The 17,241-nt window shown below is 38.5% G+C and overlaps 1 protein-coding gene across 1 annotated transcript in view; it reads right to left on the reverse strand.

Moving 5' to 3' along the window:
- LOC107048725 (acetylcholine receptor subunit alpha-like) overlaps positions 1-17,173 on the reverse strand; it is a 22,918-nt gene extending 5,745 nt beyond the window's left edge. The window contains exons 1-7 of the mRNA XM_015272062.1: positions 17,125-17,173; positions 12,929-13,068; positions 12,805-12,849; positions 7,026-7,135; positions 6,425-6,605; positions 1,405-1,520; positions 1,109-1,277 (exon numbers count right to left, since the gene is read on the reverse strand). Of these exons, the coding sequence (XP_015127548.1) occupies positions 1,109-1,277; positions 1,405-1,520; positions 6,425-6,605; positions 7,026-7,135; positions 12,805-12,849; positions 12,929-13,068; positions 17,125-17,173 (810 nt within the window). The remainder of the gene's footprint in view (positions 1-1,108; positions 1,278-1,404; positions 1,521-6,424; positions 6,606-7,025; positions 7,136-12,804; positions 12,850-12,928; positions 13,069-17,124) is intronic.
- Between the last annotated feature and the right edge of the window lie 68 nt (positions 17,174-17,241).

The raw sequence follows: 17,241 nt of genomic DNA on the forward strand, positions 1-17,241 counted from the left end.
AATTATAAATTCTAAATTAACGGACCGATCTAGAATGAAAAAATGAAGTAGAATGTGTAACAAGGTAAAATTCAACTATTTGTGCTGCGTACTTGCTGCGTCGTCACTTGTATTATTCACTTCACTAAAAATGTCTTGTGACTCCTCTTCGTCACTGTCGGGTATAATGAAATCCATTTCGCTCTTTTGTTTAACGGAATTTGTTACGATTTTCCTCGTGAATTTTGGGTTTTGGTGGCAAACTATAGTTCAGCCGCAGGAGCTACAGTGTAAGAGGGACTCACTTCACGTCTTACTTAACAGGGCATGGCCCGTTAAATCGTGAAATCGGAGCTAGTTTTTACTTACCGGCCCATGGCCTGGTAAATCCCACTTACGGGTTCTAAAACACACCACGAAAACGCCACTTAACGGGCATGAATGACAAAAAGAAGTTTTTATCATTTCTTACGAAGTTCTCCTTAGTAATACTACACTGAGAAAAAAATCTCCCAAAAATTAGTGTGCTGTCCCCCAACGGCGGAACATAACATGGGGTCGTCGAAAAATTCATAAGTGGCACTCTAATTTTTGGTGGGACTCCGGCCACTTTTTCGGGGGATTCCCGTAAAAATTAGTGTGCCACATGCGAATTCTCCGATGACTCCCTGTTATGTCCCAGCGTTGGTGAACAGCACACTAATTTTTGGAAGGATTCTCAAAAAATTACGATGTATTTTTTTCTCCGTGTATAGAAATTTGTATACGTGAATTAACATACAATAATAACGTGATGAATTATCTAAAATCAATCATAGTGGTAGACGCGCGGAGCGCGCCTTCGATCTCGTTAAATAACTTGTTTCCATATCCGAAACTGTTTCATCGGATCCTGTTAATCATTGAATTATCTTCCAGAAACTGTTTTTTTCGAGATGAACGAAAATCAATTCAAACATTTTCTAAATGAAATTCAACAAATTAAGTGAAAAAAATGCAAGAGAAATATTCGATGTCGACATGCATGCGTCGACCACTCCTGAAAATTCCACCAAAACCATTTTACAGAGAAAAAAATTCCAAAAAAGAATTATAACTCCATTTGTTCCGAATTTCAAGGATTACTCACCTTCTCACCACTGTCACTCGGCAAGTAGAACACGAGAACAGTTAAAAATGAAATCCCCATGCACGGTATTATGAGATTTACCGTGTAGAACAGGGTTTTTCTTCTCATCGTTATGTTGAATGTGATGTCGAGGTAAGGCTCATCACAGCACGTGTAATACTTCTCGTTTCTGGAAGTTGAAAAAAAATTCAATTAAAAATTCATGCCTCGCTCGCATTCCCTCATTGTCTAGGCAATTTCGTCTTCATTATCATTGTGATTTTTTTTTCACTTCTCCGTCTGGAGTATTGTATTACCTCACTGCTGGTACTTCGAGGATGTCCCACTCGACGGATGTATAAAATTCAGAAAGATCGACACCAACATCCACTACGTTGCTCCCTTTTACTTCGTCAATGTGTCTCAGGTCGACCTTTTGGGAAAGAAAGGTCGAGGTTCTGTTGTGTATCATTTATCGTTTTATATTATTTTGTTCAATTAAATGATATTTCTTCTTCAATCAATTGTGTTAGATTTCTCGTGAAAATTCTTGTATAAATCAAATGAAATAATTGAGTGAATTTGGAACATCATATTTGAAGAAACCGTCGGAAAATTCACTTTTAACCCTCCTGTAGTCGCACGTCTTCGCCGAACGTCCTTGGTCGCGTGGTAAGCGCTGCGCCGTCCGTACATTCTCGAGCGCAGCGTTGCCAGGGCCACACGACACTATAAACATATCACCGGCCAGCGACCCCCCACTCCGCACACGCTACTGGGGACTCTCACGAGGGTCGGCAGCGCCGCTTATCATATTTCCGCTACGAGCGTGGTCGCACGGTGAGCGCTGCGCTCATTCTCGCTAACCGCGCTCGACAAAAAAATTAATTGAGAAAAAAATTGTCGGTGCAGGGCAACCCTACCGTGTTTAATCTCATCAGGACATCATTTGAGGAACTCGTGAATAGGCAGAGCGTAATTCATCACATTTCTAGAGATATCGTGAAAATAACAAAAACGGTGGCGTTCAGACCATAGCGCGACCACTGGAGGGTTACGGAAATTTTCGAGAAATTCGAAATTTGAAGAAATCATCATAAAAATAAACCAACGGATATAGCTGTCGTAATGATCTTCTAACTCTGACAGGGTGGCATTGAAACAAATATTTTAAACTGTGATTGAATTAATTTGAAGCGTGATATCCAAAAATATCTCCGAAATTCTCATTTTCAAAAAATAGTAAATTTTTGAAAATTATTCTGTAAATCAAAACAATTATTTTCGCCTTCATCTTCGAACTCGAAGAGACATCCAAACAACTTTGTAAAGCCATCATTCAATGAATTCAGAACAATTTTTTTAGTTATCGTGGGACAACCAAGTTTTGAAAAAATTCGACAATTCGAAAAATTTATATATGAATTCAATTTTATTCAATGTCAATAGACAGAGTGCAACAATACCTACATTTGAAAAAAAAAGATTTAATTCCATCGATTGATTAGTAAACAATTAGCGAAGAACTTGAAAAAATTTGCAAATTCCATAAAATAAAAAAAAAATAAAAAACTCAAATTGGAAGGATTAAAAAGCTTCCACTTGAAATAAAAAAACTATTCAGGAAGGTTTACACCGAATTTGGACATCACACCTATGTCAAAAAATCATCGAATAAAATAACGAAAGACTCGGAATTGAAATTGGAGTCCCTATCAAATTGTAAAAGCCACTTCAATTCCCCTAAATTCATTTTAAAATCCTTCCACCCACCCCCGCATACTCCGAGGCACCTTTAAAATCTTTCCAACCCCTGAAAAATTTTCTACTCACCCCTCTCCACTCTCACATGTCATCCCCCTCCCCCGAATAATTCAACCCCCCTCCCCCGTCCCGAAAAATCCATCGCCCTCAGCACCATTTTTAATTGCCTGTCATCCCCTTTCCCCACCCCTTGCTCACCGCCACTCATTCCGTCAAAAACTTTTCTCGCCGTTATTGCACTACCCGCACGTAATTACACCCCCCACCGCCGTCAGCTTGCACTGAACTCATTTACGAGTCTTATACGTGGTTGAAGTAGTATAAACATAACTTAAATGTTGAGGATTAAAATCTGAAATAAATACTGAACGAATAGAAAGATTTGGTTGAGAAAAATTAATCTAGAAGTGCAAAAGTAACAAAGCCTCATGAGAAAATGAACTTTAGAGGTTAGGGAGAAGATTAAAATCTAGAAAAAATCTCACAAAGTCAGAAGAAACAAATAAAAATCCTGCGCATAATGAGAGACTGTCCTTACTAAGAAAAAGCATGGGCAATATCTCGAATCGAAAATGGGAACTCGAACATGGTGGACATGTCGAATGAATGGAGACAGTAAGGCGGTTTTCATGAGTACAATCGTCTTGCGTCGAGTTTTCATGAAGCACGGCTAACAAAAGAGAATTGAATACCATTCTATGAAACATGAATAAACGAATCATAATTGTCCAAATCATTTAGGTCGGACGAAAATAGCATAATTCTACTTTCTTAATATTGCGTTTACTAAGGTTTTCTTCGAACAAAGTTGATTAGAATTAATAGCTAGAATTATGAGATTATCTCACATTTTTGACGTTAAAGATAGGAGAATCTGAATGCAATATAGTGAAAATGATGATCGATTTTTTCACTTTGAACAAATAATATTAATATCCAAATACAAAATTTCTGATATGAATAAAAAGAAGCTGTGACTCAATATTCCAAATGAAGTTTTAATTTTTAATTTGGTGCTGAAAACACGAGATGACAATATTCTAAGCACGGAATTATATTGATGAGATGAACAACAGATTAATTGAATTACCGTGTGAACTAACTAAAAATTGATAACAGTGTGGGCACGCACTTTTACCAGAGTATCAACAAACATTGAATTCCAGAAATTCACACTCTAAAGTGTGTTCTAGAAGGAATTGAATTGTAATTATGATTAAAATCTTATTCAGTGAGCATAGGAATTGGAACATGAACAAATTATTTATTGCAATATGAAAATTCAACGGCTGATGAATTGGGACAAATGATTCTCATCGGTCGAATGGCTTTTTGAAATGAGGGTGATTAAAAAATATTAAGTGTGGGGCCAGTTATTTTAAAAAATACTTCAAAAATGATAAACCGACTGTAATGGTTAGATGGGTGAGGCTGAAGTGCTTTTTTTTTCTCCATGTTCATATAAAGCAACCCCTTGCTCTTTTTTTTTTTTAAGCACATAAACTCTGTTAAATATGAAAATAATTCGAAGAATTATAACTACAAAATGATACACTGTTATACACACATAATATGTTCTACAAAATACTGATTAAGCTCGAGAGTCAATAATACTTGACCAAAGTTTATGTACCAAACAAAATATCTCTCATTATAATTTTTTTCAAGACTGGTTTTTGATATATGTAAATACGGTATATATGTAAATATTGTTGGACTTCAAATAAAAACATTGTTAAACAAAAAAAGTTAGATGGGCGAGGTATTGCTCCGGCGGACATCCAGGCTAAGCAGCGTTGAGCTGGGTTAGTACTTGGATGGGTGACCGCTTAGGAACACCTCGCTCGCACAAAAATTACGGGCGGTAGGTACGGTGTAGCGGGCTAGTGTCTCCATTCTAGTCAGTGTGAGTCAGATGGATATATTAGGGCACTGCACAATCGGCCGGCTGTGCGACTGGGGTTTTACATGGTTTCCCGTGCAGTCCTAGCTCGAATGGGGCACACCTCAGAGTAGAGTAAGACGGCCATGACACCGCAGATAGCAATAAGAGAAAAAGAAAGGAGGGGAGGCAGGCTAGAGGAGGGGTTTCAAATCGAGAATTACTTCGATAAAACCAGTGAAATAGAAAAAATAAAAAAATACTTAAAAAATGAATTTGATGGATTAATTTCTTGCACTGATCAAAGTTGAAATTCATGGAAAAAATTATCAATGATGAATAATTTTTTGGAGTTCATTTTTCCTCGTTGCACTCAAAGACTCAACTAGGGTTTAGTCATACTCCTTTAATGATCGCAGATAAGTTGTCCATCGAGTGACAGGACCAGGCGGATGTACAGGTATGGGGGCATGTTCTTGTCGTGAAAGTATTCTGCTCGATCCCGGGAAATACCGAGTACCGACCTTGACGTATTCCTTGGGAATAGGAAATTGGAATATTTTCCTTATTACGTCGTTTGAGTGGGGACTGGGGGGGGGAGGATTGGTGCGCTGAGAACTTTGAGGGAGGGAGGGGGGGATGTCTGGACGACTCTGGATCCAGCCACCGCATGTCCAGGAATTTCCATCTGTGGAAGGATCTACTATAGGACGAGTGTAGTCGTGTTTTATCCTCATATCAGTTTTCAACTGCATTTTTTTTTGTTTTTGCTTGTGAACAGGAGTTTTGGAGTTGTTTAAATTTAGGTTTTGGTTTTTTCGTGTTATGAAGACGCCATTAGTCTGAGAAAAAAAATTATTAAAATAAAAAAAAATATTAAAATAATTAAAAATTATTCTATTTTCCTCTGACCTAAATGATTTGGACCATTATGATTCGTTTATTCGTGTTTCATAGAATGGTATTCATTTCGCAAGACGAGACCGACGTCGGTGGCCGAGTGGATTAGACGCAAGTCTAGTGTGCGAAAGGTTGTGAGTTCGATTCCCCGTGGAACAGAATTTTTCAACGGAAGGCCCCGGCGAGCGGGAGGTTGCTAATAGAGGAACCGCCTGTACCGGCATGGGTTTTCTGTGGTTTCCCCATGGTACTTCTATGTTCTATAGGAGTGCGAATGCGGTACAGTGTAGAATCCACAGCCGCATGCATAGGGTTGGATAGAGTGCCGAATGAGACCCGAAAAGGGACTCCGAGGCCGTAAAAAAAAATCGCTAGACGATTGTACTCATGAAAACCACCTTACTTTCGCCATTCGTTCGAGATATCCGCCATGTTCGAGTTCTCATTTTCGATTCGAAATATTACTCGCATTTTTTCAGAAAGGATTAACACGAAATGATAAACGTGTAAAATTTCTTACATAGGCTTTTGGAATTTTTAGCAATCCACCTCAATAATTTCCCAATAAAAAAAATTCTATGAAACATTCATATTTCCAAGATGAATAAGAAATTACGATGAATAACTCCATAATTACATTCTGAAAAGCAATTTCTCTTTTTCTATTTTTTCCTTTCCTCCAGATGTCCCAGAGTTTCGGGAAGATCGAGTTCATGCCTCCGGATTTTCAATTATTCACGGCTTTATGGCTCGCGGGAGGAGGTGGGGCAGACGGGGGTTAGATCACTTACTTGAAAACCGTCGTAGGTCCACGAGCCAAATTTCATGACACACGTCTGCTCGTCGAATGGAAAATACTCGACATCAATTTCACACGAGGACTTGTAGATAGCTGGTGGCTTCCAATCAACCTTTCCCGTGTAGTTGAGGGTCGCTTTCGTCGCCAGGGTCACTTCGAAATTTCCATCAGCACTGCAACCATAATCTCATCAACCTCATCATTTCATCAAGACAAGGTGCCTTCTTATGGTGTTTCGTGTGAAAAGGTAAAATAATGAAAAAAAAATTGAAGCTTTCAGAAGAGAACAATCTGAATCTGCTGCATCATTGGGGATTTTTTCGTATTTTTTGTAGGTCTCGACCTCCAGAAAAAAAATAATGAAATTTGGATGTTTTTGTAGCCCCTCCGGCTATGGCGCCGGGGTTACCTTATTTATTTTTCCCTTGTCTCCCTTAAACTTAATTAAAAATCGTTTTCAACGACAACCACGAAGATCTAATTGGTATTTGAATCAGATCCACTAACTCCCACCGGACACTCTGCGTTTTTCATCAGAAATAAAAATATAATAAAAATTTTCGTTATCTCCCGGTATGAATTATTGAACATACTTGTTATACAAAACTATATCGGGTCTCCAAATATGGTCGGACGGTACGTGCAGTATCTGGACTCCGCCGTATTCCTCCGGATCCCACTTGAGCTTGTAGTCAAACCACGACTGTAACGGAAAAAATATAAACATGGAAAATTGAATTACAAAGGAGGGGGAGAAAAATTCCAGACACATCCGAACAAATTGTTTAGATGAATCAGGACGTTTGCATCTGGTGTTCACCTGTGATTAATAATTTAAAGAAAAAACATGTTGAGCCTCGTCAACCTCTCGATCCTTGAGGGGAAGTGAACTTCGGGAAAATAACTTTTTTCTGTTTTTTATTTTCGGGGAAACAAATTAAAAATGCTATTTTCCGTGAGATTTTTCCTCAGGAATCTGATTTTGTCGGCCAAAATTGTCTCCGGCTACTCCAAATAAGGGATTGAATTTTTTTAAATCAAAAAGTCGCAACGTTGGCACCGAACATTTTCCCAACGTCGGCAGCCAATATTGTCCCAACGTCGGCAGCCAATATTGACCCAATGTTGGCTGTCAACATTGTCCCAAGGTTGGCACCGAACATTGCCCCAACGTCGACACCCAACATTGGCCCAACGTTGGCACCGAATATAGTCCCAACGCTGGCAGCCAACATTGCCCCAACGTTGGCACCGGACACTGTCCCAACGTCGGCAGCCAAAATTATCCCAACGCTGGCACCGAGCATTGTCCCAACGTCGGCAGCCAACATTGGCCCAACGTTGGCACCGAATATAGTCCCAACATTGGCAGCCAACATTGCCCCAACGCTGGCACCGGACACTGTCCCAACGTCGACAGCCGAAATTATCCCAACGCTGGCACCGAGCACTGTCCCAACGTCGGCAGCCAACATTGTCCCAACGTTGGCACCGAATATAGTCCCAACGTCGGCAGCCAACATTATCCCAACGTTGGCAGCCAACATTGTCCCAACGTTGGCACCGAATATAGTCCCAACGTCGGCAGCCAACATTATCCCAACGTTGGCAGCCAACATTGTCCCAACGTTGGCACCGAATATAGTCCCAACGTCGGCAGCCAACATTATCCCAACGTTGGCAGCCAACATTGTCCCAACGTTGGCACCGAATATAGTCCCAACGTCGGCCGCCAACATTATCCCAACGTTGGCAGCCAACATTGTCCCAACGTTAGCAACTAACATTGCCCCAACGTTAGCAGCCAACAATGTTCCAATATTGGCAGCCAACATTGACCCAACATTGGCTACCGACATTGTCCCCACATTGATTGTCAACATTACCTTAAGGTTGGCAGCCAATATTGCCCCAATGTTGCAATAAATCTCATGATCGAACTCGATCAAAATGGCATTGGGAAGAATATTCTAATTGACAATTGGATTCATTTGCACACTCATTTCTTCAGTGATCATTCAGATACACATGCGTACGGGCATAGACTAAATTAGTTATCTCGACACCAAAAATTCGAAATTTCCAATTCGACGAATACAATGCGCCCCTTCGGGAGCAAAAAATCAAAATTTACCCCACCAAAATTATTTCCGACGATAATCAACGAAGAGCCCCGGACATAATGAATTCCCTCGAATTTTCAGTTCATATTGATGAAACGTCTAATGATTAAAAAATTGAAGTGTCATTGAGATTAATGTCTGAGTGATACTTTTCGGTTCAGCTCTCCATGAATAACCAAATATCGATAATGTATTCGGCGCGATTGGCACCGGGCGCTCTTACCCTGTTCAAACTACCAAATATTTGATGTTATCCCACTCCCACCGCCACCCCCTCCCCCGCCGAAAGCTCCAAGTGGCCTCCATTAATACCTACATTCAACTTCTCACACAAATGAACAAATATTATGGTAATCAAATTATAGCGAGAGTGTTTCTCATACTCGACTAACTTCATGTGCAAACGTTTCGAATTATTCAAGATCATTCGTGTGCACCCGGGGTAACGACCATTTAAATGTTTCTCCACTGAGAGAAAAAATTACTTCTGCCGAAAAATTATATTCTCCCATGAAGAGATTTTTTGTTGTGTTGAGTCAATTTACTTGTGGACAAAAAATAAAGTTTCCATTAAAACATGATAATTTTCGGAGTAGCAATTGTTGTCGTTAAACATTTATACGTCTTTCGGGTCAATACATTCGTTCTACAGAGAATTATATGAGGCTCCGGTTTCATCAAGTGAATGTTATTGAGTTGTGTATATCTATGTCCAATAAACACTTATAATTTCCACGGAACAAATGATAATTTCAAGAGGAAACTACAATGTTCTGCCGATAACTGTGTTATTGGAAAAGTTAAATAATTTCGAGGGGACAATTCTTTGGGAAAAAAATATTCTTTCCTCGTCAATGTATTTTCTTTCTATAAACCTATGGAGTTCTCTCAGATCAAATGATTATCGTACAATACATTATATTTACGTTACTAGGCCCGATAAAACTTCATTCTAACCTCACTTCGTTCGTTTTTCGAGCCTCGAAAGATAAAATTCATTTCATCCGACGGCCAATAAAGTATTTCCTGACTCATGTGATTATAATCGCGTGTGTCGGGTCTGCGGCTCGGACTATAAAGTCACATTCGTCAGGAAATACTTTATTGTCCTAGGTACGAAAACTACTATTTTTCCTGCCAACAGTTCGAATTTTTCTAGGGATATTTCTGATGATCACGATAAATATTCAATTTTTGTGGAAGATATTGAATTTCCTTCTATTAAGTTCGTTAATTTTCCTCAAGTAAATCTACTCCATTTCATCAAATATTCGCACGTGAAACATAGTTTTTTGGCAGAGCAATTTTTTTCTCGTATTGCATTTTTTCGCGGACTTTTTCATTATTTTTTTATACTGGATTTATTATCCTATGGAGTATCGATTCGATAATTCATTAAGTTTGTGTATCCATCAGTTGATTAAAAATTAATTATCGATTGTTGTGGCTGTTGGAGAAGTTTTAAATAACTGATGGAATATAATTTTTCTGATATTTCTTGTTGGAAATGAATTTGTTTGTTTTATTGAAAGTAGAGATTCGTTCTTCCTCGAGGGATACACGTCAGTCAGGAAAAGTGGGTTGCACGCACCGATGGGCTCGCTCTTATTCACTTTTATTCAGTTCTCTGGGTTTCAGATGGATGTTTAAATTTTTTCCATCATTTTCATTTCCATATTTCTTCTCTCGTTTGTTTTCCGTCGGAGAAATGGATTTTAAGGTCTTGTGGGATGAGGAAGACAGGGTGGATTTACATGTACGACGATTGACGTTGAAGTTAGGGCGGCAGTTTGGGAAATCGAGTCGCGCAACACGTGACATGCGATATTAGATGGAGGCCCACGGGAAATTTCTAGGTTGCGAATCCTCTGGATCCAAATTCCCTAGATGAGCGGGAAAACTGGGCGACTGGAGTTACTGTCGAGTCGGCATTCGAAAAGTCAACAGCGGAGAGGAAAATGGCGGAGCGAAAAGTATTAAAAAGTGTTCAATAGCGATCAGTGATGAAAACGAAAGAAATATATCTTTAGTTATTTCAGATGAAATCGTCGAATTTCAGTAAAAGTAACGTTGTTTGACATTTTCTCATGTTTTATGCAGATAACTGGAAAACCGCTGAGGCAATCATTTCCATAATCTAATCAGTTCTAAGTTACATGAAGACGCAACGATAAAAAAAAAAGTTGAATCGGTTCGTTCGTTCCGGAGCAATCGTTGGACAAAATTTCACTCACATACGGTGCTACGCACGCACATACACACACACACATACATTTGTTCAGAAACGTTTCAGGATGACTCTAGAGGTCACGAAATGTGGACAAATCATCGAAATTCAACATTTTATTTTCGGGGTCATTACAATAACTTCCTCCCTTCGGGTCGGGAAGCTAATAAATTAATATTGCAACAAATAACTTGAAATAATTCCCTAACGCAGCTCGCGAGATTCCCGAGAACAGGAAATCGTATCGACGTGAAGGGAAAACTAATACCTCCTGTCACATATGAGTCCTCATAAACTCCTCAATATCCAAATAAATAATTTGCAATTTTCATTTTTAAGTAGAAAAAGCCTCTGTTCAGACCTCAAAGTAGAAAAAGTGTCGAACGACTTTTCTCTCGTTTCTCTCGTAATATAAACCCTGAAATGACTGAAGATAAAACAAACCCGGAGATAGCCACGGACGTGGGTTGATGCCCTGAGACCCTTAAAAGACCTCCTCCCGTATCCTGCTGCAGTCCACGATTCCACCAATCTGAATGCAAGTGCACACACACGAGCCTCGATATGAGGGTCCTTTGGCGGGTGGTTTCGGTCAAACAAACCCTCCAGTCTATTTCCCATGTGTATACCCAACACACATACGCCTTTGCCGCCTTTAACTCCTTGCGTTTACTTCGAGCACACGAAACCTACACTTGCGCCACTCGAATGCGTTAATAAAGATCTCAATTCAATGTACGTAGTTTCAAGAATTCAGGTATAGTAGAGAAACAACGTTTTTTGATGGATTATAATTGACGAGAGAATAATACTCAGCTTCATAATGAGGGATTCCAGGGGAAAATGTTGAAACAACTTTTTTATGTAGTTGCGTCGTGATTGAAGAGTTCACTCCATCACATACCCCCACTTACATCCATATCCCCCACCACTAAGACCCAAGTGAACTATTTGGTTGGAAGGCCTATGATAATGAAAATGCTGTTTCATACTTTTGTTACTCATTTATCATATGTCCTGTCTAGGGGGGGGGGAATTTTTTTTATGTATTTTTTTACTCCCACAACATGGGAATTTGTCTGGATTTAGAGTCGCCGCCCAAGCATTGGACAGTGAATTAAGAAGAAAACATGAAATTGTTCTGAATTTGAATTTTTCGAAACATTGAACAGATGGCGCTAAATACACTTTTTGGAGAAGTCATGGCACTTGCCCTTCACTGAAGAAGGGGATGTGGCCAACAAAGGAATTGAATTGAATAATGAAAATGCTTCTCAAAAGTTACTAGAATGAAATAGGGAATTCTGGATCCTGAAGTTTCACACTAGTGATGCCGCGAGACATTTTATGAGACAACACTCCTCCCGTGATGACTTCGAGTGAGTTTATCTCATCTCGGTTTTTCGTATTTTTTAATGTAAAATATCAGTTTTTGTCTCGCCTCGGATTTCTATATATAAAAAACGCGAAAAAACTGAAAACCGAGATGAGATAAATTGACTCGGAGCCATCGCGAGAGGAGTCGATACTGCGGATTTCGAGATTGAGACGCGAGCAAAAATTTCCATGTTCATTGACACCGAGATCGCCTCTCCAAAGTTTTGTCTCGTGATGTCTCGTGAAATGTCTCGCGACATCACTATTTCACACTTGGAGTTATGAAGGGCGTTGGGACTCACGTGAGACTCCCACACGAATTAAATTGATATATTTCTTCAGTATTCATCACCGATCACTACTGACTTTTTAATACTTTTCACTTTTTAATACTTTTCTTTTCGCCATTTTCCTCTCCCATGTGGACTCTTCGAATGTCAATTCAAAACTGATTCGAGTCGCCCAGATTTCCCGCTCATCTAGGGAATTTTGGATTCAGAAGATTCACAGCCTAGAAATTACCCGCGGGCCCGTCCCTGTCGCGTATCACTGGGATTCCCCAAACTGCCCCCTTAACCTAAGCACCAGTCGTCGCACATGTAAATTCACCCAATGCTATAATAAAATAATCAAAAACAATCTTACCTGTTCTACCCACAAATTTGTCGTCATTATCTGGTTCTTCAAATTCTGAAAAAGAAGCAGGAAGCCCATCAGAATCAATTCGAGATATAATTTCGCTATTTAAATTTTCAAAATCCGTAATTACCACGTCTATTAGCTGAGAGAGCTTGAGCTTAATTTTAACCTGCAGTGCGTCCGTGACGTTGACAACAGGACGCACCAATTTGTTGTAATTTGATAGGAGGTCATCGTAGAGACGTTTCGCATCCGGATTTCCGGAGCATCCTGAAAGAAAAACAACAATCAGAACACACATTCCCCTCATCTTCCTGGAAGAAATCACTGTCCTCGAAGAAAAAAATTTGCTCTGCCGAAAAACTATGTAGAATGCATATTTTCGATTATTGAGCAAGTGTCGCCTGCTGAAGGATTATAAGTGTTTATTGGACAAAGATATACACAACTCAATAACATTCACTTGATAAAACCGCTAGAGGTATCAATTTTTCTTCCAATATCACTAGTTTCGAGCCGAATGTTATAATTCGGGATAATTTTTCACTCGATTATCGTAATTTGGTTCACGGGGCTAAATGGGATAGTTGAGAATTCGAAAAATACTGAAAATTATTATTAATGTATATAGAGATCCAGAATTCCATTGAAAAAAAATTAATATGACCACTTTTGTTTTCAACAGTTTTTTCATCAATATCTGGAAGATTAGTGGAGATACGACCATTTTACACGGATTCTGCTCCATAAATTCTCATGAATTTCCTAGAAAAGGTTCTACACTAAGATTTCATATTAATTTCATATCTCGATAACGACTGGAAACGCTACGCTAGATTTAAAGCTCATTCAACCTTTAGTTACATTTCAGTAATTCCATCAGAAATCAATAAAAAGGAGGAAAAAGGAAGCAAATTACACGAGCAATGAATATCTCTATGATTTTAAGAAATTTCTCATTTTTTTGTGCAAAATTAGACTATCCCGTATAACCCGCTCTGTCCCATTTTGCCCTACCCTCCCCTAAATGTCTCACGAGAATTACTACTACAGAAATTATCATGTTTTGGCGGAAACTTCATTTTTTATCCACAAGTAAGGATCTCTGTCAGGCATTTTTCCCCTCATATTTTTCCCAAAAACTACCTCTTAATGGGATAATTATCAGCTCATTTACCCGAATTACTACAATCGACTGGTTAAAAATGTGAAAAATAATTGGAATCTGGATCATTAGCGGAGAGTGGCGAGGTCTCAGACTTAACGAATCGTGAACGAGAGAATAGGGTTTATGTACAGTTGTAGTACCCCGGGGAATACATCCTCGTTAAGCTCATCCCAGTGGCGAAATGCCTGAGGGGAATTATTGACGCTCGATTTTGCACCAACTGGGGAACAATTACGATTGAATTATACAGTCAATTAATGTTCATTCACTTTTTCCATCATTTCTCCTTCCAATAACAACTTTTATTGCTTCCGAACGGAAGCTTTGTCATCCTTTAAATTCAAGTTTTCAATTTTTTGTGTTAGGGTAACTAAATATGATCCAAAAAGTCAAAACTTTCTCACAAGGGATCAATCGAATTTCATGATTTTTTTCATGAATATAGATTTTAATAAGCTCTGTTCATTGACACCAATTAAAATTCAATTTTTCATACAGATTCAAAATTTTATTTTATATTTTATATTTCTACTTGAGTATGAAAAACGTATTTGTGAGACTTCTTTAACTATTGAATTCGTTATTCTCGAAGTGTAGACGCCTAATTCTCCTTAGAATCCACAAAATTGATTGAAAATAAAAGAGAGAGCCTATTGAGCGGTACTACCCGCCGTCGGGTAATACCGCTCGGCACTATTTCAATGCCGCTCATAGGGTTTTGCGTGTATCGCTCGCGCCGCAACCTAACCTGTACTCGAGTGCTGTCGAGCAATTACGTGGCGGATTCTATGAGCGGTATTACCGGCTTCGCTCGGCGTCAACAAAATTGTTGATAATTATTGACATGAGTGGAGTTTTGAGTTCAAATTGGTCTCAAATTACGCGTGAAAGTACCACGAATCGAATAACCACAGTTTAATATGAGAATTGAGCGTTTGAAACTATCAAAAACCTTAATTACAAGTCCACAAATTTTGCACTGTAAAGACCTCAAAACTTCGTTACGTGTTTTTCCATATTTAAAGTGGTAAATAAAGTGAAAATTTTCCGACAATCACATCCTATCATCAAATTCTTCATGATCAGGAACAGAAAGAAATTTTTAAGTTGATGGTTGCGGAGAAAATCGGGTGAGCGGTATTACCCGCTGAGCGGTACAGACACATAGAAATAAGAATTTAAAAAAAGAAATAAGAATTAAAAAAAAGAGAACCCACTCAGAAGCAAATAGCCAATTTATTAGCAACAATTACTATATTCATTCATTTACAAAATCCCATTGTCCACTTTAAACATCAATTTTGCTATTTCCTGCAACTCTAATTGAATTTATTTATAACTTAAAGATCAATTTGTCTTCGATTCATTTAAATTTCGTTTATTTTCCCATTCATTTAGTCAAATTATTTAAATTTAATTAATTTAGTCAATTTGTTTTGTTGCCTCTGGAAACAATTTTCCGGGAAGAAAAAACATAAATTGTAGAAAATAAATTGTTCAAAGGGATTCGCCAAACATTTTTCAATTAAAATTGTAAATAAATTTTCGAGCGAATTTTTTTTCCTGTTTTATTCACTCGCACTTTGATTAAAAGTACACAATTTCTGGATGAACAGACTAGGGGCTACCGATGCTCGGGTTTTGTGGGTGGTGAAGAGGTGGAGGGGTGGGGGTGATAAATCCCACTCTAACATTTGTCACTGGATGATAGGATATATGAGTTCACCGGACGCAGCCCCAATTAATTCGTCCTCGATTTTGGTATCCCCGGAAATTTATCCCGATAATTGAATATACGGTTTGATATTCGTACATACAGCCCACACAGAACGGTATTTTATCCTCGGTGGTGATGGGTTTTGATGGTTTTTGCGGGGATTTCATCCGTAAATTACGATTGACGGAGGCTATTGGATTGTTGAACTGTCGGTTGCTAATCCTCGCAAGGAAATATTGGGGGGGGAGGGGGCAATGAATGCCAGTTTTTTTTTCATTCTTTGATGATTTTAATGTTTTTTTCTAAATCACTATTGTTGACGGAGGGTTTTTGACAAATTTACGCCATTTTTATTCATTTTTTATAGATTTTCTCATCACAGTTTTAGAGCAAAATGAAAATTATTATTGTTAATAGGAAATTACTATTAATGCCCTTCAATTTTTTAAAATTAATTGTTGATAATTATTCTCATTGCAGAAAGCAATACGACCGATGAGATTCATCTGTCCCAATTTATCAGCTGTTAAATTTTCATATTACAACAAATGATTTGCTCATGTTCTAATTCCTATGCTCGCTGCATAAGATTTTAATCGTAATAACAATTAAATTTCTTCTAGAACACACTTTAGAGTGTGAATTTCTGGAGTTCAATGTTTGTTGATACTCTGGTAAAAGTGCGCGCCCACACTGTTATCAATTTTTAGTTGGTTGACACGGTAATTCAATTAATCTGTTGTTCATCTCATCAATATAATTCCGTGCTTAGAATATTGTCATCTCGTGTTTTCAGCGTCAAATTAAAAATTAATACTTCATTTGGAATATTGAGTCACAGCTTCTTTTTATTCATATCAGAAATTTTGCATTTGGATATTAATATTATTTGTTCAAAGTGAAAAAATCGATCATCATTTTCACTATATTGCATTCAGATTCTCCTATCCTTAACGTAAAAAATGTGAGATAATCTCATAATTCTAGCTATTAGTTCTAATCAACTTTGTTCGAAGAAAACCTTAGTAAACGTAATATTAAGAAAGTAGAATTATCCTTTTTTCCTCTGACCTAAATAATTTGGACAATTATGATTCGTTTATTCATGTTTCATAGAATGGTATTCAATCCTCTTTTGCTTGTTAGGCGGGCTTCATGAAAATTCGACGCAAGACGATTGTACTCATGGAAACCGCCTTACTTTCTCCATTCGTTCGAGATATCCGTCATGTTCGAGTTCTCACGGGAACCCCCAGTCCATCTGTTATACTGACTAGATTGGCACAGTAGTTCCCTACATTCGCGCCTGACGGCAGCACTTCTACTCGAGGAGATAGGGCTAAGCGGACACCCATCCAAGTACTAACCAACAACCACGGCAGCCGCACGCTACTCGTGCAATAACTACCATCCCTGGAAATTAATTTTTTTTTGTATTTACCTGATATGAGAACCAACACTATCCACATGATCCCCACCAGGCTCTTCATTATGTCATTGTGACGTCACGTTCGACTCATGTCTCCTTGGATTCGCTCGACGCACTGCAACATGAGAA

This window comes from Diachasma alloeum, unplaced genomic scaffold (genome assembly GCF_001412515.2).
Source record: "Diachasma alloeum isolate Michigan unplaced genomic scaffold, Dall2.0 Dall_scaffold_00196, whole genome shotgun sequence".
In the NCBI taxonomy this organism is placed as follows: domain Eukaryota; kingdom Metazoa; phylum Arthropoda; class Insecta; order Hymenoptera; family Braconidae; genus Diachasma; species Diachasma alloeum.